Consider the following 22,887-nt stretch of genomic DNA (forward strand, 5'->3'; position numbering starts at 1 on the left):
TCCTCCAGAGGTTGAGGCCTCCGGCCAGAGAGCTTATGCTATGTGGTGGATCAGGATGCTATTCCATAGCATCGAGTCCTCTGCTCTCCCCCTCATAGGGATCAAGACTCACTCTCAGAAGTTGGCCTTTGGGACGCAGGCCCCGCACACTTTAGCCACTCGTGGCCCTTTTTCTCTCGCCCTCGCTGTGCTCCTGAGGGATACACACAGGGCAGGGACTTGGAAGTCTGGAGGCGTGGGCATCTCGTTCCCATAGCGCTTCAACGCTGCGTCTCGGGGCCATACTTCCGGCATCCCTGTGAGTGGTTGCTTCATTTCCTGAAGCTGACGCCAGTTCCACCGCATGTGCTTTTATGCTTCCTGGCCGATTAAGTCACCCGACCGTGACGTCTCGCCCATCCATTGGACAGATTACACATGTGATTCAGAGCGCGATCACGCTGAAGGGATTCCCATAGCGCTTCGACACAGCGTCTCGTTCCCTTCAGGGAACCATGGTTACATGCGTAACCTGAGACATTATTGTTGGTTTACTGCATATGGTTGCACACAGGCATAAGCAGTGCACTAGCAGCCTACTGCATTCCCAACATATCGAAACACACCCGATTCAGTGAACCCTCTACTAATGAGCTGATTCAGGAATGTTAGATAAGGGAGACATTCAGTTCTAAGGGGCGGCTCAGGTGCACAATTGAGAAACACTGTCCTAATGGAGAAATGCCAAATATTTAGGCTAAAGGCTGCATGAATACCTTATTCAGCACAAAAGACATGTCCTTACAAAAAAAATTATTATGCAATTGCATAGCCACAATGTCTGTAGCTAAAGAAGGTTGGGATTTTTGTAAAGTAACATAGGTATGGCTGCAATTCATAGGGGTGATTAGGTTTAATATTTGTTCCATATATTTGTACAACAGGAAATTGAAAAACCTGAAATTCAAAAACCTTTCCCTCAAGATTTCCCCATATTCGATCAGTATGAAAGAGTTCTCAGTACGATAAGGGATAAATGACAGTAGGTATGTTTACTTGGCACTAATTTCCATCAATTCTAATGAATCAAATCCAATTTCAGATTCTGAAAGAACAGTTTATATGAACCTTAATCTTTGCAGACTGATTTACATGTGCATTGCATGTACACTGAACAAAACTTTAGCACATGCGCTGTGCATGCTCATGCAAGTGTTGTACTTGACACTTTGCGCAAGGTCCCTGATTGAAATTTAATTTGGATCAAGCTCAACTGAATCGATTGAGGCGTTTACACCAAAGCTTTTCGGCCTAATTGAGCCATCAATGCAATTATTAATGTACTATTTAGTTGCTTATAAACACAGCTAGTGTGAAAAATTAGTATACAGGTTAGCATGTACAGACAAATTGGGGTTGCATGCAACCAGTGTGCGCAGAGCAGACATCTGCAGACACTCCTAATGATGAAAATTACATCATGAGTGCATGGACAGCCAAAGTATACTTTAGCTTTTATATACCTTAACTGCTATACTTTATGAGATACATTACTGCAAAAAGGTTTAACAGTTGTAACGGTGCTCCAGTATTACTTGTATTTTCATTACTGTGTGGGACGTCCTGTACACAGGTGAAGGAAACACAAACAATCATTTGTTTTCTGTTCGGGAGGTCTACAGACTACATTGATTAGCGTCGCATGCAGAAATGACTGCACACACTCACGCATTCACTTGTAACAATGGGCCTTAAAACAGATTGACCTTTCAATTGTTGGTGGAAGCCCTGAGCCACCGCACTCCATCAGCATGACGTGCATCCTGTTTTGATGGAAAATGGTCACTTTTCCACTCATCGGGGATAAACAGTCCAGTCAGGGGTGATCTATCAGATTTTTACAGGTATGCAGTGTTTCATTGTTCTGACAGGCAGTGCAAGGAAAGACAAAACTGCATTCCTGCATTCCTGGTCAAAGGTTTGGAATAATTCAGATTTTTTTTTTTGTTTTTGAATGTCTTTTATGCTCAAAAAGCATTTATTTGATCAAAAAAAAGAAAACTTTAATATTGTGAAATATTATTGCAAATTAAAAACAATACTGTTTTCTATTTTAATATATTTTCACGTGTAATTTTATCATTCTGATATGCTGATTTGGTGCTCAAGAAACATTTCTTATTATCATTACTGAAAACTTTTTATTTGTTTTTGCTGCTTAATATTTCTGTAATACTGTAATATGCTACCATTTGAAGGGCTGCGGTAGGAAAGATAAAAACAAAAAAAACTTTTATTTCAGGTAGTAGGACACATTAAATTAAACAAAAGTGACAGTCAAGACATTTATAATGTTACAAAAGAATTCTATATTAAATAAATGTTTCTTTTTTAACTTTCTCTTCAAAAAAATCCTGAAAAATGATCATGTTTCCATAAACACATTAAGCAGCAACAATGATAATAAGAACCATTATTAATAATTGAGCACTGATATTCATTTATTAAAACAGAGCACCAAATCAGCATAGAATTTTATGAAGGATCATGTGACTTGGCTAATGGCTTAGAAAAATTCAGCTTTGCGATCACAGGAATTATATTTACATTATATTTTAAAATATAGTAAAATAGAAAATAGTTATTTTAAATTGTAATAAAATTCCACAATATTACTGTTGTGACTGTATTTTTTTTAATCAAATAAATGCAGTCTTGGTGAGCACAGGAGACTTAAACCTTAAATAAACTTTATTATTTCAAACTTTTCACAGGTAGTGGACAAATAAGTAAATCAGACCCCAAACAGGTATTGATTTGTGGTCATTTAAAAGTAGAACACCAAAATTAAATAACAACTATGTACATTTTCTGTCTCCACTAAAAGCAAAAATAAAAAAAATTCCAAGCAAAAGTTTATTATTCAATTAAGTGGACTAGAATTTTCACCAAAAAGATTTCACTGTGGGCAAGGCTAAATAGAATGACCCGACAAACATAAAAAAACAACTGCATGTCTTTCTGCTTGACAAAGACAGTACATACAAAATGAGACCAAACTCTGGTAGAAAAATCAATGGGAGAAATTATAAATATTAATATGGTGGCCAGTGGCCATAGAACAAGAAGTCCTGCCTTTCATTTAAGGGCTTTCATCTTCATTTTAATTATGAAATTAAGAATGCAAAATACAAAAGTGGTCAATTAAATCTGGCACTTCCCTGAACATATTATTGTGGTCAGAACTTTCTATGTCACACTAATCAGCACAAACAAGGCAAATCATTAGCATATTTATCTCCTGCTATTTATCTCCACTAATTAGCAGCAATAAACACATACTTAATCTCTGCCTGGTGGAAACTTCAGAAGCGACCAAGAACGAGTCAATAATGATTTAATCACTGTTTGATCTCTTGATAAACACTTCTGCCTCACATGAACTTTCTAACTCATTAATCAGCCAGTTGATTGCATCTGCAACAAGAAGACATTAACGGAATATTACAATAATAACTCCAGACTCAATATAACTTGTAATGCAGCTGCTTCTTTTTACAAATGATCTGTGCACCCGACTGACTCTAACAAAGAAATGTCAGAATCATATATCACTACAAAACTAAAGTTTACAATTATAATAATGTATTATTATTAAAAATAATTATACAATGTAAAACGCTTAATTTTTGATCTATAACTATTTTTCACCTTAAATAATGTGTCTTGGATAATAATATGGTTCATTATATGATTTATTCTAATACAAACAAACAATAAATAAAATTATTTTTTATTTATTTAACTAACACCTGGACATGGTTGACAGGTTTCATGAGATTTTCCCATTAAGGCTAAATCACACTCCAAATAGTACATCGGACACTGTTCTTTTAGGGAATTGTTCATGTAAAACACACAAACACAATACATGTTATGACAAGAATATCTTGAATCACGTTGCACCAGGTATTTCCCTAGCTATATCGTGCAAGAGCATTTACAAATAGCACTTTTCTTGGAGACCAGAGAACTATTTAATGCCTTTCCCCGAAGCTATATGGATATTCTATGAATTGTTAAAGAAGAGGAACCACAAATCTGCAGAGCTCTGTAAGGTAGAAAGTTGATACACTGAGAGCGATGAATAGCTCTTAAATTGTTGATGTGGCTATGGTTTGAGAATGTTTCTGGGCAAAGTGTGCTGAATTAGCCGTCTCATTAAACATTTCACAGAAAATAAGAAAACAGCAGCATACTGGCTACAAGTGAAGTTTATTTATGGACTGGTTACTTCTGGTTAACTCTACTAAAACTCTACAGGGTTTAACATTTACAGCTGTAAGCCACAATATACACCTACTATTGCACTGTACAACCTACTGTTAATGACGAAGAGTGATTAAGCTTGCCCGAAAATATTACTCATTTAGATGAATTATGAGGCAACAGGCTTGCACAACAAGAGTACTTTTCCCTTGAGTGGGTATTCCCGTAAAACACACAAAGTATCAATTACACCTAATGTGCATCTTTTGTGCATTCATTCGTTGCAGAAGCGCTCAAAAGCTTCCTGTGTTTGTCACGAAGCGAAAAAGAGATAAATTAAATACGTTCATCTTATTCAGTTCAAAATAAATTCATATCACAACATGATTTGGATTTTTATCCAAAATCATTCATTTTTGGATTTATCATTTTTCCCAAGTAGGAACTTCCCAGGAGTACTTCAAGGCAGCATAAAAGTAGATGTAAAGCAGAACGAAAGGAACTGCCCAAAATGCAAATGGACTCTGCAGATTTGGAGGTGTACAATGTACAGCAGTGTGGTTGTCCATGACTCCTTTCTATGCACAGTGAATAAAGGCATCATATTTATGCACAATCAAAACATGCTTTATTTATCTGAAGGATATATGCAGTCAAATCTTTTTGTAAGCCCATAATGAAAAAAACAAAAACAAATCAAATTCCCCTAATTCAACCTAAAAACTTGAGTTCAGTTGATGCCTTTAAATTTAATTTAGTACAGTCAAACTTGTTATACAAGTACTATCAACTACTTTTTATAAACCCTGGCCTAGTTTAACCTTGTGTAACCAAAAAAAAAAAAAGAAATGAAACTGAAATTGTTTAAATTATTATGATGTGTTAAAGTAATAGAAAAACATGTTTCCTTGACTGACAGATAATATTATTTTTACACTGAGCCACTGTTATAAAGGTCATTGAAAAGTGAATTAAATATTAAATTAGAATTCAGCAGACTTTTAAACCACTGACATTACTAGATGCACCTCACGACTAGTTAACGGTTAATGTAGAGCAATTCATGACTTTTTGACAAGTTTCGCCTTGCTCCGATGTCAATCCATGCCAGTGAACATGTATGGAAGAACTTTAAGTATGAAGTATTTAATATTTTCCACAGGCCTAAAGTACCCTGGACTGAAACCGCACTATATGAATAAGGGTTTGAATTTCTGTCTTGTTGTCTTTCTCACTTTCAGATCAGGCAGTAAAACAGCACAGATCCCTTGAGCGGGTACAAAAGGTCCAAAGTGAGAGGCATGCTGGAAGGCCTGAGCCATCTCAGGACTCTTCAATTCTTTCAGTGATGCACACTTTCCAGCCTCAGGCCAACTTCAGGCAAGGCAGTTTCCTTAGGGGCGCACTGAGGCTTTGTATTGTGACAGCATACTGGTTAGCGTGGTGCTGCTAACACACCCTGGTTCTGTGGTTGCCCTACTTTAAAGTAGAAGAACGTGTAACAGATCCACTCAGAAGACAGAAATACACCAAAATCCATTCTAGCTACCTCCTATTAGGGTTAACATAAAAGATGACTGTTTACATGCAGGTGCGAAAAGTTAAACGGTTGCCACTGAAGACCACGTGGAGAGCTCAACAAATCTGGTTGACCGCATGCATGAGTCTGAGGAGAACCCGAGACATTCACTGCGTGTTGAGATTCTTCCTGTGTGCCACATGAGTCCCACATGACACGAGAAACCACATGTTCAAACAATATCCTTCAACAGACTGTGCCTCTGGCTAATCTTTACCTGCCTGGGATAGTTTTATATGTTCTGTTTATGAAACATGGCAGGATTTCAGCCTATAACTTTATCCTGCATTTTTTTTTTTTTACAGTCAAGGGAGAAATGTTAAATATAGAAACCTGTCTGGCCTGATGGCAAACAGAGGCTTTTCACACTATGCTAATGTTAATGTCAAGGTCTCATACTTTTAGCACAGATTTAACTGCAGTACTAACAACTAAATATGTTACTAAACAAACAGTGTGTTAAGATTTGTTTAGCGAACTGTTTAGCAAGACATCCAATTCTGAAGTAAATGATGCTTGCCTAATTAAATATCCTTGCATATGCCATTTAGTTTTAGCATATGAAGGAAACAGTCAGTAAAATAGTCATAAGACATTCACAACCCATTTTTCTTCCTTTAAGGTGCTTTTCCAAGCGAAGAATGGGATTTGATTTTTGAGTTGGGAATAGATCAGGGCAGCGTTTCCCTAAAGGCTGGAATAAACTACATGACTTTTGCCCAGATATTTGCCCCAAATTGCAGTCTGGATGAGCTGACGCTTGTTTCTGAAAGTCAGAGCCAGTCTGCAGCTTTTAAACTGTCAGAGTTGAACAGAAAATTGCATATTGTATGATAGGCACAGACTCAGATATTTTAGTTTCAAAATACAATTGCATCTTGTCAAAGGATTGATTTTAAAACACTTGTTTGTTACTTGTAAAGCCACATGCGTCTCCTAGCAAATCAACGCATGTTTCTGCATTTTCTTCTGTAACTATTTACAAATCATATGATGTCCGTTTTAAAATCTATTCAGATTTAAATAGTTCTGTAGTGCATTCCAGACAGTAGATTGTAGAGACCACCGGATTTACTAGTTTTCACAGATTGGTTGTCATGTTATATATATATATATATATATATATGTGTGTGTATTTATCATGTACTGGAGTGTCTGGTACGGGACAGCCCCACTCAGATGCTAAATGAGATTCATATGGGCTAATTCTGACAGGGATGGCATGAAAACCCTTTTTGGGTCCATACCGTGTCTACTGGTCCCACTATAAAGTTACAGGATTAATTAGCAACCCAGTAAGAACAATGACCTTGGGTTAACAATTTCACGTGTGAAGAGCCCATAATTAGACTCTTGATGGGAGGTGAAGCTTAAGCACCACAAGCATGAAAGCATTTGTGCTCGGTAGAATGCAAGCAAATTATGCAGAATAAGAACTGTGAGAGAAGACAGTAAAACATGTCTGAGAAAGAAAACAGATGTGAGTTGCAATCCAGGCAGCAGGAATGCATGATGCATCCCTAAATAAGCTTAGGCCCAGAGGAAATGAGCGGTTCGGGCGTGTCTGCTAAACAAACACCTGAATGAGGTGAGATCACTCACTGCAGTCAGTGGGACATATTCAAGCTATGAAGCTGACGTGCAAGAGTGAAACTGTCATGTGACTGGATGGTAAAATAGGTAGCTGACATGATGACACACACCCACCGATATCAAATATGTGCAGTTTTTATATCCTTTTTTTTTTTTTTTTTTTACTTAGAACTTATATTTTATGTTATATATAAGTGTAATGTGTATGGAATGGTTCAAAGGTTTCATGGTTACACCACGTGACATTTTTGGAGCCAGTGAATCAAGTTTCTTGTTTGTATAAAACGGTTTAAAATGTATGAAACCAACACGGACACAAAGAAACATCAAAACGCTTTTTAAAGTACTTGGCATTATAGTTTTAAAACAGATCTCTACTCTTTTTTTCATATTTTACTAAATTGCTAAGGCAAGGTAACTCAAAAAAAAAAAAAGGGGGGGAAAGAAAAATGTTAAGGATTTAATTTTAAACAATAAGCTACTTGTGTATAGGGTGCATCATGTTGAGGTCTTACCTGCCAGTAAAGAGATGGGCAGCAGGCAGCAGTAGAGCAGTCCGCAGACCACCTGAAGCTCCATGAGAGACACTTCCACTCACATTCCTCCCACGACACCAATCCACAACACAACCATCTCAGAATCAGGGGAAAAGCTACATGGCGAAAATATAGTATCTCGAGTTTGTTTAAAATGTATATACGTGAAAATGTTGCTTCTAATCAATTTAACGAATGAAACTGCAGATCATCGATTAAACGATTAAAAAAAAAATCACTATTATCTGCAAAGCGTTCTTAAATATTCCACTGAACGAATAATTTCTTAAGACGTCGCGTTTGATTGTTTCGTTACAAAACTCAAAAAGCGGCTTTATGAAAGTCGATTATTCATTGTATATCTTCATGGAAAATGTGATTCACCGCTTCGGCGTTTGTTAAACTTTCCTCAGCCTTTCTTCCGTTCTGGCACTAATCTGCTCGCTCCGACTTCACCAGAATATGTCCACAAACTGTTATACAATGTCACAAAACTCATAAAGAGAGTTTGCTCTGTTTGTGTGTGTAGTCCCAGCAGTTAGCTGAAAGTAACTCCCACTCTCTGACGATAGATAACTTCTGCCAAACGAGTCACGTCACTTTCAGCTGAGAAATACGACTCTATCTGAGCAGCTGAACCATGTGTTACCCACAGAATTATGGCCTTACACATGCCAGAGTTTAGGGAAACCAGTTATACAGACCTTTTGTGTTATTTCAGACATTTCAGTTCATGTTTAGCAGGTCCGTCTATATTAAATTAATTTGATAATGCTAGACAAGAACTGATTATTTTAAGAAACAGTATTTTTATGCTATAACTTGTGAAAAACAGCATAGAAACAACACCAAGTGTGTATATTGTGTGAATAAAACAATACACTTTGCTGTGTAAGTTTCTGAGCATGTGCAATAATAGCCTAGTGTAACGTGCATGTGCCTTATTTCTATAGACTTTTATTCTGAGTGTCAGTTCAATGCAGCGAAACTGAGGGTAGATGCTGATGTTCTCCAGTCGGATACCCAAACTAATTATTTCAATAATAATTTGGTATAGTTTATCCGTGGTGGGTGTCACTGACAGAAGTCGTCTAGCCTATATCTCGTTTATATTGGCTCTATCTAGTGGTGACTTCTGGTAACGTATCACAGGCAAAATCTCAAAAGGAATATGGTTTTCGTTTGTTTTTATTTTTTTATTTATTTTTTTTTACAGCTGATCCTCCACTGCCTTAATTAACTTACAACTAAATAATTATTAACAGCAGAGCGCCAAGGTTTGATTCCCACGGAATAGTTTCTATTCTATTCTGTTCTAATCTGGTAATAAAATAAATGCAATGCATGTCCTTCCTGCCAAATGAATATGCTGATATCTAAGAGTGTACTTAAAGTAATGTTCTAACCTTTCAGTAATTATGCACATTTTTATTTTGTATAATATGACAGTAAATGTTTTTTTTATGTTATATTTTATTGTTTTTAGGTTTTTTTAAATAAATAATAGGTTATATTTCTTTAATTTACTTTGGTATAGGCTTTTGGCATTTCTATCATAATCTCACCAAGTTACCATTTTACAATAACATAGGCCTAACTGGGAAATATAACAGTGTTAGCACTATAATCTGCCCTTACTTAATCGTATTACTTATTTCTAAACTTAAAAACTAGTACGGATCAACTTCTAAACCGCATACATTAATGTGCTGCTGCATAGCCTAAACCCTTTTCAATACATATGTATTTATTGGAGAACAAATTATTAAAATGTATTTTAATGACATTCAACGCATCGTGTTTTAAGCTTGCATTTACCTTTGTATGAGTTTGTTTTTTATTTATTTTTATTTTAGCGTATTTTATTGTATTTTTTGTAAAATAGCTTTTTAAATATTATCTTACTAAGACATATTGGGAGATATAGAGTGACAACTGATATTTATTTTATGTAAGAAGTCTGCTGTAGGCCTACTATTATAAAGATCTCATTGATTTACATTGCAAGCTATCAGAATGTCATCTTATTTTTGATCATATAAATCTCAGCAACTGCACCAAATTTCATCAAATATAAAATACGTAACAAAATATATATTTATCTAAAGGGTAAATAAACTGTTCCTTTTTTCAACACTTTTTTTTCTTAATGTCTATTATGTCAGGCTTTACAAGGTTAAAGCACCCCATTTAATCCACTCTTCTGAAATTGAGTGGATTAAGTTGTTCCATCTGAAAGTAAACAGTGAGTCTATACAGATGAATATGTGCAATAATAGTTTTTAATGTGTTTAAATAAAGGTTTTTAATGTGTTTGTATTTTTTTAATGTCAGAGTAATTTTAATGTTTTAACAAGCACTGCATAAATAAGCAACTTATTTGCTTTTATAGCAGCTGTAAACAACTGATACAATTGTGTGTCAGTCACTTTTGACCTCTAAGATGATTGATTTATCTTGAAAACTGCCCATTTTCAATACAATAGAAAGAACATTCCCATTCATTTCATGACCCAACCACATAAATGAAGGTTAAACGTGCTAAAATATAGCTAGATCAAAACAAATTGTTAAATATCAAAAAAGCAAGTATTTTATTATTAAATGTGAATGTAACACCGAACGTTATCATTTTTACTGACAGCCAATGTGAATCTAGTGTTTGATCAGTGGGTGAGGGGCGTGGTTAAAAGCATACATAAGTCACGTGGTCCGGTTTCGCGCGAAAGTTAGTATAAGAGGAAGACCCTCAGGTCACGTAGGATAACAACAACAATTAAAGTTACTGCACGCCATTGAGACCTTATTCAAACCGAAGAATGGCTCAAGGTCGGGTTACCGATTATTTTGCACAAAATAAGAAGGGTGGTGTCGCTCGGTCTTTACGGTCCAAGGGACAAAAAGTATCAGGAGACTCTGTGGAGTCAGCGGGGATCGCTAAACCAAAGACACCGTCCAGATCTACACGCTCTTCACCCGATGCCAGCTCGCCAGAGTCTCAAAAACACGTTCAACAGGAGTTCCTCAGAGTCATCGATGAGGCTTTATCGGCACAAACGGATACCGCGACTGACTTGCGAGATGTGAGTAACGAGGGCTTAACGGCGAGCCCCAGGACTCCTAAACGGACGGCGGAGTTTGATGTGTGCTCGGTGTTGTTCCCGTCCACAAGCGAGCAGCACAGCACCGCCAAGAAGCGAGCGAGGGTCAATGCGAGCCAGAACCGCAGAGCTTCACCAGAGGAGCGCACGGCTCACAAGACCGCGAGGAAGAAGCTCGATCTTCTCAGAAATGAACACAAACAACAGGTAAAGTTACGTATAGCGAGATTGTGAATTCACACGAGACGCTTTATTGCGTTTAACTAAAGTATTTCATGAGCTGTTTGCTTAAAACCCAAACGCAGAGACCTCCATAGGACGCATGTGTACGTATTTTATTTTTTTAAAGACACTAATCTAGTTCTATTGACACCATGACTTTAGAAAAATGCTTTAGTACTTAATATCACATTCTTCTGGATTATTCCAGATCTCTCATCCCCTGGTCAAAAAACACAATTTTCTTTGTTTCAACCATATTTTTCTTACATGTATTCTCTTTCCACCTGTCAGATTCTTCAGTAGAATATTAGATTATAATTTATCGTTTAAAGATTTAAGTGATTTTTCTCTTTCAGGTCTTTTTTTTTCTATAAATAAATGTGTATGTGTATAGATGTATGTATATATGTATATATGTGCATTTATATTTTTTTCTTCTATAGTCTTTCATGTGTTAAGTATTGAGTGTGTTTGTGAAGTAGGCTAACTTTTTGTGTACTGGGGCCAGTTGTATAAACAGTCACCATGATAAGATTTATAGTTAGGGTTATAATTATAGTGAGAATTATAGTAGTCAACATTTGAAGTGCATCAAAAAAGTTAATCAAAGTTGTCCTAAGGCAAGAATGGGTATTGTTTTGGTTGTAGGACAACTTTGATGAAAGGTTTTGATCCATTTCAAATGTTGACTACTGTACTTTGACAAACTAGCAGATAACCAAGTGGTAATCAGTTTTACTATTCAGACAAATGTACTTATAGAAAAAAGTATCAGTTTTGCAGATGCTTAACTTTTGAATAGTCTACACAGTTTATGTAACTGGCCACTGTCTTGTGAATGAATTGTATGCTTTTTGTTTCATGACTACTAACCCAGACTGTTCTATTTTAATGTAGAGCATTGAGCCTTTGGCCAACAGCACCCCTCAGGCACCTCAACAAACTGCCCGCAAAGAGTCTAAAAATACTGTTAATCATAATGCTAATAGCTCTCCTGTAAACAAAACAAATGGAGACGATAAGCCCAAGCGGACAACCAGGAGCAAGGTAACGCATGGGGGTCATCACACCTGTGCAGGAACCTCCTGGTGTTTGTGAGCTTGACATTAATCAAGTTTCTTTTGTTCATTCAGAAAACATTTACAAGAGAGGATGTGGCGGCATTGAAGTCCAAGCTGCAAAAACTGAAAGGACAGTCTGACACCACGACGCATCCCTCACCTGCCCCTGTGTCGGCGCTAGCGGAGCTGAAAGCCAGGCTCGATGCGGCCCGGGAGATCTCAGCCAAAGTTCAGCAAAGAAAGGCTGAGCGAGTTGCAGAGGATGCTAAAGCTACTGAGGCACAGGCTGAGCCTGAAGCAGAGGAAAGGTGAGGTTCACTGGCCAATGTGTCAATGTTTTCTGTTACCAAAAGTGACTTAAATTGGACTTCTCATCTCATGTGATTGTATGTACTAGTGTTGGATGATATGCTCAATTGGGGTGGTGTGCATTATTGATACATTGGTAATAAAAAAAAAAGATTCTTTCATTTAATTCAATGCTTCTTCTTGGGCCTCCCTGTTAGTAGACTTTACAGGTATCGGCACTATAACCTGTTCATTGCCTTTTCTTAAACACACTATTGGATTTTGCTGACATAATAATGTTGATCAGCTTCTAATTTGTGTGTGTTGCTATACTGGTATACAAATCAATGTTGATACATATGTACATATTGAATAAAACATGTCTTGATTATTTTAAACATGCAGTTATGTATGGACGTAATGTTCAGGTCTTTGATTTAAAAAAGCACTGCAGATACGCTGGACATGCTATGTGTTGTTAGTCTTCTATAGTTTAACCTCTCAATTTCCAACTCTTTGTTTCAGAGAGAAGCTCCCAGCTTATCAGCGCTACCACACTTTAGCTCAGGATGTGCCGCCTGGTCTTACCCTGCCCTACCAATACAAAGTTCTCGCTGAGATGTTCCGCAGCACGGACACCATAGTCGGGATACTGTTCAACCGCTCTGAGACGGTCACTTTTTCCAAAGTCAAGCAAGGGGTCCAAGATATGATGCGCAAGTAAGCGGCTGAATGAAACCATATGCTAAAATGTTTGTGCCAGTCAGGCTGCTGGTTAATAGTGTGGTCAGCCTTATCAAAGGTAACCATATTTTGCTTTCTTCTCAGGCGTTTTGAAGAGAGCCATCTGGGGCAGATAAAGGCCGTGTACCCTTCTGCCTATAGTTTTCGTCAGGAGAAAAACATTCCCTCTTTCAGTGCTACTGCAAAAAGGTCTAGCTATCAGCTTACAGTGGAGCCGGTCATTCAAGAAGGTGTGAACTTTGACAGTTTTCTCAGAAATGGTAAAATTGGGTAATAAGTGACTTTATTGCATTAGACTCTGCATTCGCTCCAAGTTTGAGTCGCTTCTAAAGTAAACTTGGGAGCACCATCTGCACCAACCATTTTACAGTACAATATTAATATCATTTTCATTTAACCATTAAGTTCATAAAATATAAAAAAAAAAAAAATGCTTCTGTCTCCAGAATTTAACGGTACTCGTCCAGTGTTGTCGTCCTCGCGTCTTTTGGAAAGAAGGCACATATTTAATCAAAATCTGGTTGAAATCGTGAAGGGACACCATAAGGTCAGTACAGGATATGGCTCATAAAATAGTTTTGCTTGCATTTTTGAAACTTAAATACATAAAAATCTGAATGTCTAAAACTCTAATCATGTCTTGTCTTGCATTGGATAAAGCTGTTCCTGGCTTCCCTAAACCCTCCTATTGTTGTTCCTGATGACAAACTGACCCGCTGGCATCCGAGATTCAATGTGGATGAGGTTCCCAACATCAAGCCTAGTGATTTGCCTCAACCCCCCCAAACTGAGAAACTGACCTCAGCACAGGAAGTGTTGGACAAAGCTCGTGCTGTCATGACACCAAAGGTGAGCATTTAAACGTTGTCTTTGTGCTCTGTAGGGCATTACTGGTTCCCTTTTGAATAGGGGTCAGTAACAAGCATGTCTAAGATGAAAAATCTCGTTTTAACGTCTTTCAGCATGCTTTTTTTCTTTATCTCTTTGAGATCCACAAATGAAGTTATAAAAATGAAATCAATCCACGATATTTAAACTACTTTTTTTTTTTTCTTTGTGTTATCACTTATCACACAAAATATATTTAAAGGGGTCATATGACGTTGCTAAAAAAGAACATTTATTTTGTGTATTTGGTGTAATGCAATGTTTACGTGGTTCGAAGTTCAAAAAAACACATTATTTTCTACATCCTGTACATTATTGTTGCTCCTCTATGCTCCGCCTTTCAGAAATACACCGATTTTTACAAAGCTCATCGATCTGAGAAGCAAGGCGTGCTCTGATTGGGCAGCTATCTAGTGCATTGTGATTGGCCGAATACCTCAAGTGTGTGACGGAAATGTTACGCCCTCACTGTATTGTGATGTCGTGTCCCGGCACGATGATACAAAAACAATAAAACCCATTATAAATGTGGCATTTGTTGCATCCAGTGGGGACATAATTACTGATTATAATGACTTATGTCTTTTTACGCGTCGTGCCACATAAACATTACCATGTCTGCATTTGTGATCGGAGAAAGGACAAACAACAAGCACTACTCTACACTGCTCAAAACTCGTGTTTGAATTGTCAGTAGCAGAAACGTACTTACAGGCTTGTGAGTCAGAAGCGCCAGACTGTCCTTGCAAAGCTGGAATTGCCCCACTTTATAAAAACAGCCTTTGTGCAAGCCAGCATTGTAGGCTACTCTTCCAGTTTCAGGAAATAGTCCTCCGTAAAATGCACTGCACACACTCTAATATTTGCTTTGTACTGTTCTGGAACAGTGTTGTAAATACAACTTAAACAATGATTTCTATTTGTGTCCTCTTTTGGAAGCCCAAACAAAGTACTTTCACTTTCATAACGAAACACACAGCGTCTCCACAACACGGCGCCCTCTTTCTTTGCGTATACATTTGGGTAAAAAAAAAAAACTATCTAAAAACAAATGTGCATTGCATAATTGACTTTTTCTTTTTCTTTTTTTTTTGTGGGTTGTCATAGATGGAGAAAGCCTTGGCTAACATGGCCTTGAAAACAGCATGTGCTAAGGAGCCAGAGACCTTGGCTAAATCTGTTGCCACACCAACAGAAACAACCAGTGCCCTTAAAGGAATTTCTCAATCACTGCTGGAGAGGGTGAGTCAAAACAGTTTCTTTTTTTTTTTTTAGTGCGTTTACAAGAATCTAACCAATATTTTCTCTGTGATTTCAGATTCGTGCCAAAGAGGCTCAGAAATTGCACGCTGCTATGACACGGAAGCCACAGCAGGAGGAGCGCCTGTCGATGATGTCACGACTGCCAGAATTGGCCAGGATTTTGCGAAATGTATTTGTAGCAGAGAAAAAGCCAGCCCTCATCATGGATCTCGCCTGCAACCGCATGATCGCTAGCTACAGATCTTCTCTCAGTTCTGGTTAGTACAGATGTTTTCCTGATACTATTGCTGTTCCAAAACCTAGTGAGCTGCCTTTTAAGAATACCTCATGACTTTATTTGAAAGCAACTTCACACCGCACACAGTCCTCCTCGTATTTAAAGGAACAGTTTGAATTTCATCTGAATTTTAGCGTTACGTCACTTGCTCACTAATGGATCATTTGCAGTGAATGGGTGCCGTCAGAATGAGTTAAAACGACTGGTTTAAAAACATCACAATCCACAAATAATCAACGTCTTGTGAAAAGCTGCCTGAACCCATTTACTGGATCCTTTGGAGAGCAAGTTATATAATGTAAAATTTCTCAAAACTATGTTCATTAGAACACATTTAAAAATCTCATTCTTCTAATTTAGATGAAATGGAGAAACATCTTCGCATGTTGGCTGAGTTAACACCAGCTTGGCTGACAGTACATCAAATCAGGAAGGATATGTACCTGAAGCTGAATAAGACCATGGATCTGAACATTGTGCTGGACAAACTGAACCAAAAGATGAAGGAAGAGGAACGCATTTGAGGAAATTCAAACGAGACTGCAGCCAAAATACCATGTGCAATATTTTATTATGGATTTTAACATTGCGATGACATTATTACTTTTTAATTTGCTCAGTCAGGTTTTCATTTTGCAAGACTTTCAAGTCTGGCGGTCACTATGTTTTTAACTGCTGTGTTTCTGTTGTGATTTCTGCTCTTTGCATCTTAACACAATTGTTCTTAAATGTAGACATGTAAGAAGTAATTTGTATAAGGGCAGTTCAGTGTAGTTCTACCTAAGTTTGGTAACTGAAACCTTAAGGTTCATCTAGTTAATATGCATAAATTCACTTAAAATAAACAAATTCATGCAAGCAACGGTGTTTCATATTCAAAAACTGGAAGCTAAGAGTCTGTACACAAGCTGCCTCTCTAGCTGTATCTGAAATCACAATCTTAATTCCACTTTGAGAAATAAGTAAATCAAAACATGATTGGAATTTCTTCATATTCCTGAACCGTAAACCATGATGTAATTAATTTCAGACGGCTAGGATAAAACAGACTCTGCCACATAAGCAGAAGTACTGTCAGTACTGTATTAGAGAGAACACAGGGGTTGACTGAAGCTTCTCCGATCCATTGAGAGACTTCAGTTCAATCACCACCAAACAGCCCAACACCTCTGCCTTCTGCTGTCTGATCAGCTCACACGCCGCATACATGGTTCCTAACGAGAAAAATAGAACTTGGGTTATTGCTGGTGGTACATTAAGCTGTGCTCTAGGCGTTATGAATCAACAACAACCTTGGTGTAAAAATATACTTCCATTCAAAAGTTTAGACATTTGAGTTTAATTACATTTCTGGGTAGATTTGTTATTAACTTTAGTCTGTTGCTGATTGCAAAATACATGAAAACTGCAGTTCATACTTGCAGATTACTTTTGACCTAACTCATTTATCACCTTGATTTGAATAGGACAGTCTTGTACCATTTTAATATTAAATAAACAGATTCCATTCTCTATCAACAACATGAAGTGCATTAAACATTATGCCAGGGTCTGCCAAACTGGGGGTTTTCCATGTAACTGCAGAGGGTTGGTAAGTTGATGAGAAGCTAATAATTAACTCTAGCGCTAAATCTCCATCACCTGTTTTTCAAATGGAGCGGCATTTAATACACAGAGCCGTAGTTCACGAACAAGCTATGATATATCGCCTTCGATAATGAAAGCGATATTGCCCAGCCCTATTCCAACAATATCGTTTCTCTGTGTCTTAATGGTTATGGCTGTGGTGTGGACTCTGCTGTTCTTTTGAGAACTATATCTTTATCGCTCTTGGTGTGAACGGGGCTTAACACATGATTAAATGGCTCACTCTATGATAAGTCAAATGTGTTTGTCAGGAGTTGATGCAAAGTTGAGAAAACAGTCTTTAAAAGTAAAACGATTTCCGTAAATCCAGTGGTCAAATGCTGTCTGGTCTCCACATTTTCCTTGTACTCTTAGTCACCTGACAACTAACTGCAGGTTCACTGAAAAAGTTTTTTTTTTTTCTGTAACATTTCAAAAAGTGAAACTTTCATATATTCTAGATTCATTAAAAGTAAAACACTTCAAAAGTTTTTTGGTTTTAATTTTGATGATTAGAGCTTACAGCTCATGAAAATCAAACAGTACAGTATGAACAGTATGAATTCTGGGTATCTCTTGTTCTTTGAAACCACAATAATGGGGAAGACTGCTGACTTGGCAATGAACCAGAAGACAATCATTGACACCTTTCAATCGTGGCCTAATGGATAGAGAGTAACCCGAAGGTCATGGGTTCAAGTCTCAGGTCCGGCAGGGATTGTAGGTGGGGGAGTGAATAACCATCACCCTCTCCACCCTCAATACCACGACTGAGGTGAGACCCTTGAGCAAGGCACCAAACCCCCAACTGCTCCCCAGGCGCTGCAGCATTGGCTGCCCACTGCTTCGGGTGTATGTTCACTACTGCGTGTACACTTGGATGGGTTAGATGCAGAGCACAAATTCCGAGAATGGGTCACCAACCATACTTGGTCACACACCACTTCCCTTTCCCCCTTCCACAAAGAGGGTAAGAAGTCACAGAGGGTCATTACTGAAAGACGGGTGGCTGCTGACAGACTGCTGAATCAAAGCATATTAAATGGAAGGAAGAAATTGGATAGGAAGCACAAGCAACGGGGATGACCACAAGCTTGAGAATACTGTCAAGCAAAGCTGATTCAAACACTTGGGAGAGATTCACAAGAAGTGGACTGAAGCTGGAGTCAGTGCATCAAGAGTCATCACGTTCAGACGTCTTCAGGAAAAGGACTTCTGAAACAGAAGCAACGTCAGAAGCATCTAACCTGGGCTAAGGAGAAAAAGAACTGGACTGTTGCTCAGTGGTCCAAAGTCCTCTTTTCAGATAAAAGTAAATTTTGCATTTCATTTGGGTCTGGAGTCTGGAAGAAGACTGGAGAGGCACAGAATCCAAGCTGCTTGAAGTCCAGTGTGAAGTTTCCGAAGTCAGAGATGATTTGGGGTGCCATGACATCTGCTGGTGTTGGTCCATTGTGTTTTATCAAGTCCACAGTCAATGCAGCCTTCTACCAGGAGATTTTAGAGCACTTTATGCTTCCATCTTCTGACGAGCTTTATGGAGATGCTGATTTCCCTTTCCAGCAGGACTTTAGCACCTGCCCAAAAACCACTTCCAAGTGCTTTGCTGACCATATTACTGTGCTTGATTGGCCAGCCAACATGCCTGACCTAAACCCCATATGGAATCTATGGGATATTTTCAAGAGAAAGATGAGAAACAGTCGATTCAACAATATAGATGAGCTGAAGGCTCAATAGTGCTTCAGCAGTGCCACAGGCTGATCGCTTCCATGCCACTCCTCACTGATGCTGGAGTTTGAACTAAAGGAGCCCCGGCCAAGTATTGAGTGCAGAAATCAACATACTTTAAAGAACTTGAAATTTTCTGTTTTGAGAATCATTTTTTTGATAAAGTTTTGGAAATATTCTAATATTTTGAGATACTGGATTTTTGACTTTCATGAGCTGTAAGCTCTAATCATCAAAATAAAAATAAAAAAGTTTGAAATGTTTTACTTTACATGTAATGAATCTAGAATATGAAAGTTTCACTTTTTGGAATAAAAGTAAAAAAAAAAAAAAAAAAAAAAAAAAAAAAAAACCTTTTTCACAATATTCTAATTTTTTGTTGCAATTCCACAAACCTAGGAGACTTCCATTACATAAGCATTAGTCTTTTTTGGAAGGAAAATTTAAAAGGTAAAAAAGAATCAGCGAGAATTAATCATTTATGAACAATTTGCTGCCATTGTGTGAATAATATGTAATCATACTAAAAAAAAAAAGTAACGCGAGGATCTTAAATAATATAATCCAAATAAACATACTTAATGTTTGGAATTAGATTGCCTCATCCAGACCAGATTACATGTAATCACTTACTACCCAGCACTGTATATATAGTAATTCAGCTGTGGTATAGATCAAGTCTCACTCACCTCCAGTAGCCAGTAAATCATCAATGATCAGGACCTTCTGTCCTGCAGAAACGGCATCTTCCTGCATCTCTGCCTCAGCCTGAAACAATACTGCTGAATTACATAATGAACAGAGGCTTGCATTCTAACTGCACATAGACTAGAAGTGATACTGGATAATTTATAAACTGATATTACCGTTGCATACTCAAGACTATAAGCTACTGATAACGTTGGGCCAGGGAACTTCCCTTTTTTTCTGACTGGAGCAAATCCTACACCTAATCTCTGAGCCAAAAGCGGCCCAAATAGAAATCCTCGAGCGTCAATTCCTAGGAGAGAATGAAGAAAACATCACTATAACAATAGCAGCTACTAGGGTGTTGCTATGCTGCAGTCATTAGTGTGTTCTGGGTGGCTGGTGTAGTTTGGTTGCTAGCTGTTTCCTAGGGTGTTCTTAATGGTTGCTAGGGTGTTGCTATGGTATTATGGTTGGTTGCTAGGGTGTTGCTGTGCAGCTGCATAATAATTCCCAAATAGGACCATTATGATCAACCACAGGATAAAATGTCCCTGTATATCATCCCAAGGAATTTAAAGCAAATCTATCAGGAATGTCCTGTACTCTAGGATCCTCCAGTGATATCCACCTTTTTCCTAACGAACCTAGAGTGTTTTAAATTAAGGGAGACACTGCGACAAATAATTTCTAATCATAAGATTGTGCTACAAATCATCCTTATCCATCATTTTGACTGAATGGGCTGTACATTTTCATTCATTTTCTATTTTCAGAAGTCAGGAGAATAACATTATGTTTGGTATATTAATGTGACGTGATATAACAACATCTATAGAATAGCTCTTTTTAGCCTGCTGCATTATTTTCATGTTTCCTTTGTATTCTGCTGTAAGTAAATGAAAAGAGACAACATATATATATATATATATATATATATATATATATATATATATATATATATATATATAGTACACGTTTAGTCTGCTCTCCCGAATAATTCCCTGGATTGCACTAAGATTTGAGAATGTAACCCATCATGAGTATTTGGGGAGAAACTAAATATCTTTCATTTTTCTGCCAAATCTTCACACGGATGCTGTAAAATATAATTGTTGCAAAATATAGACATATATTACTATAATGATATTTAACACGTCTGTAATATCGCTGCAGATAGGAGGAGGATCTTTAGGAGTTATTAATGGCATGTTGAAAGAAATGTTTTAATCCTTTTACCATTTCAAATTTCCTTTTAATGATGGATGGCTGAAATAATCTCACCTCATTGCACCCAGTTTTTGAAAATGCTTTTAAATGCTTATTATTAGTGAACCTTTTGCTGATTGTTTACGGTGTAAACGGAAGTTATCCCATAATTTGTACAAAGCGTCATGGGGCGTAGGAAAAAGGTGGATAACGGTTCTGTAATTCCAAACAAACAATATGCATTACACAATGGTCGCCGTGATTTTGCCAAGTAAGATTTGTTCCTGGATCAACATTACTGTCCAAAGATATAGACTTAACCCAATCCCTACCCCTAAACCTACCCATATTTATTCGTAAAATCAGTGGGAAATGATGGCTGATTAACAAGGGTGGGCAAACTCGGCCCTTCCAGGCCACTTACCTCCAGAGTTTAGCTCCAACCCTAATCAAACACACCTGAACCAGCTAATCATTGTCTTCAAGACTACTAGAGGGCTACAGGCAGGTGAGGTTTATCAGGGTTGGACGAAATCTCAGCAGGAAAGTGGCAAGTTTGCCCATCACTGGTGTAGACGCACCAAACCCTGATCATAAGCCTAAAACTGATATCTCCTTTCCTCAATTCTGATTGGTTGACTGTAATGCTGATCCAGGAGCATGTTGTATTTGGTGAAATCACGCTCGCAATCAAGCAATACCACATTCACATTGTCCAACAGAACTCTTAACAATCAAATAAAATTGTTTAATCAAACCTATTATGATTGGATCCGATAAAAAATCCCTCTTTTTCCTCCCACAAGGGCTATCAGGAGTTTTGCAACTTTGAACCTTGTAACGTACCACAGGATGCCCTTTCTTACCGACTAGAAGATCCACGTGAGGGTACGTGCGCCTCACGTGCTCCTCAAACAGATCCGTCACTGCAGCCAGAGCCTTCGGATCCTTCAAGATCGGACAAATATCCCTGCAAACAAACAAAAAAACTCCAACAAATCTGAAACCGCAACCGTTACCGCCAAACCCGTAACGTTACATCTCTTTCCCACTCGTCCGCACGGCACGCTCATATTAAAATGATATTGTATATGAGTACTCACCTGAATACAATCCCTTTCGTAGGGAAATCATAGAAAGTTCTAATGCACTTAGAGATGAGATCCAGTTTCTCTGCCATGACACGCGCTGGAAATAGTTTGGACTGAGACGGGAAGAAGGCCAACCAATAGCACGCGCTTCCTCACCACGTGACATTTGCGTCATCAAATGGCGCTGTTGCACCACGTGTTCCTGTTTTTTAATCAGCATATTTTGTCTTTTACTTTACTTTGAAAAGGAAATGTGGCTAATAAATTAGACGTGGTAAAGGATTATGAAGTAGGCGGACTAAATTGATTGTTTTTATTAATTTTATACTATGGATTGTGCTATGTAATTGTTTAATGGTTATGTATTCTAATCACATTTTTCTAGGATGACTTCTGTCCAGGGACTACGGATGAAAAATTACAATAACATTACAGAAATGTTTTATTAATGTGCAATGTCCCTGTTAACTAATCAAATAAAATAAATTCTTGATTTAGACTTGATGCAATTGTTTACAAAGTTTTTAAAATTGTATTATTATTAATACTACCACACTTATAAATATCATTAATGATACAAATAATGTACTATAGTTATACACAAGTATATCGGCAAAGGATCGTTCCATCTGTAATAAAGGAGGAGGGGAGCACTGACATGCAACCAAAGGACAAAATCCCAGTGGATTCTGTAGATCTTGTAGCTGGTGTGAAGAAAACAAACAGATCTATTCTACACAGGA

The 22,887-nt window shown here is 37.6% G+C and overlaps 3 protein-coding genes across 4 annotated transcripts in view; 1 reads left to right on the top strand and 2 right to left on the bottom strand.

The window, feature by feature from the left end:
* LOC306843413 (piezo-type mechanosensitive ion channel component 1-like) overlaps positions 1–8,500 on the bottom strand; it is a 103,047-nt gene extending 94,547 nt beyond the window's left edge. The window contains exon 1 of the mRNA XM_079374905.1: positions 7,936–8,500. Coding sequence (XP_079231031.1) covers positions 7,936–7,999 — 64 coding nt within the window. The 5' untranslated portion in view covers positions 8,000–8,500. The remainder of the gene's footprint in view (positions 1–7,935) is intronic.
* A 2,150-nt stretch (positions 8,501–10,650) lies between these two features.
* On the top strand, positions 10,651–16,657 carry LOC306879851 (DNA replication factor Cdt1-like). 2 transcript variants are annotated; one of them, XM_079433066.1, is made up of 10 exons: positions 10,651–11,264; positions 12,177–12,326; positions 12,413–12,648; positions 13,154–13,348; positions 13,457–13,602; positions 13,819–13,919; positions 14,033–14,221; positions 15,368–15,502; positions 15,579–15,780; positions 16,161–16,657. In XM_079433066.1, the coding sequence occupies exons 1-10, from the start codon at positions 10,776–10,778 to the stop codon at positions 16,322–16,324; spliced, it is 2,007 nt and encodes a 668-aa protein (XP_079289192.1). In that variant the 5' UTR covers positions 10,651–10,775; the 3' UTR covers positions 16,325–16,657. The 2 variants fall into 2 exon arrangements, with proteins under 2 accessions (XP_079289192.1, XP_079289193.1); XM_079433067.1 differs by lacking the exon at positions 12,177–12,326 and having other exon boundaries at positions 10,672–11,264; positions 16,161–16,656.
* aprt (adenine phosphoribosyltransferase) lies at positions 16,348–22,308 on the bottom strand. Its single transcript, XM_079433086.1, has 5 exons — positions 22,157–22,308; positions 21,920–22,023; positions 20,024–20,157; positions 19,847–19,925; positions 16,348–17,014 (listed from the first exon to the last, which is right to left on the bottom strand). The coding sequence occupies exons 1-5, from the start codon at positions 22,231–22,233 to the stop codon at positions 16,875–16,877; spliced, it is 534 nt and encodes a 177-aa protein (XP_079289212.1). The 5' UTR covers positions 22,234–22,308; the 3' UTR covers positions 16,348–16,874.
* Positions 22,309–22,887: the final 579 nt, after the last annotated feature.

Source organism: Barbus barbus, assembly GCF_936440315.1.
Source record: "Barbus barbus genome assembly, chromosome: 2".
In the NCBI taxonomy this organism is placed as follows: Eukaryota; Metazoa; Chordata; class Actinopteri; order Cypriniformes; family Cyprinidae; genus Barbus; species Barbus barbus.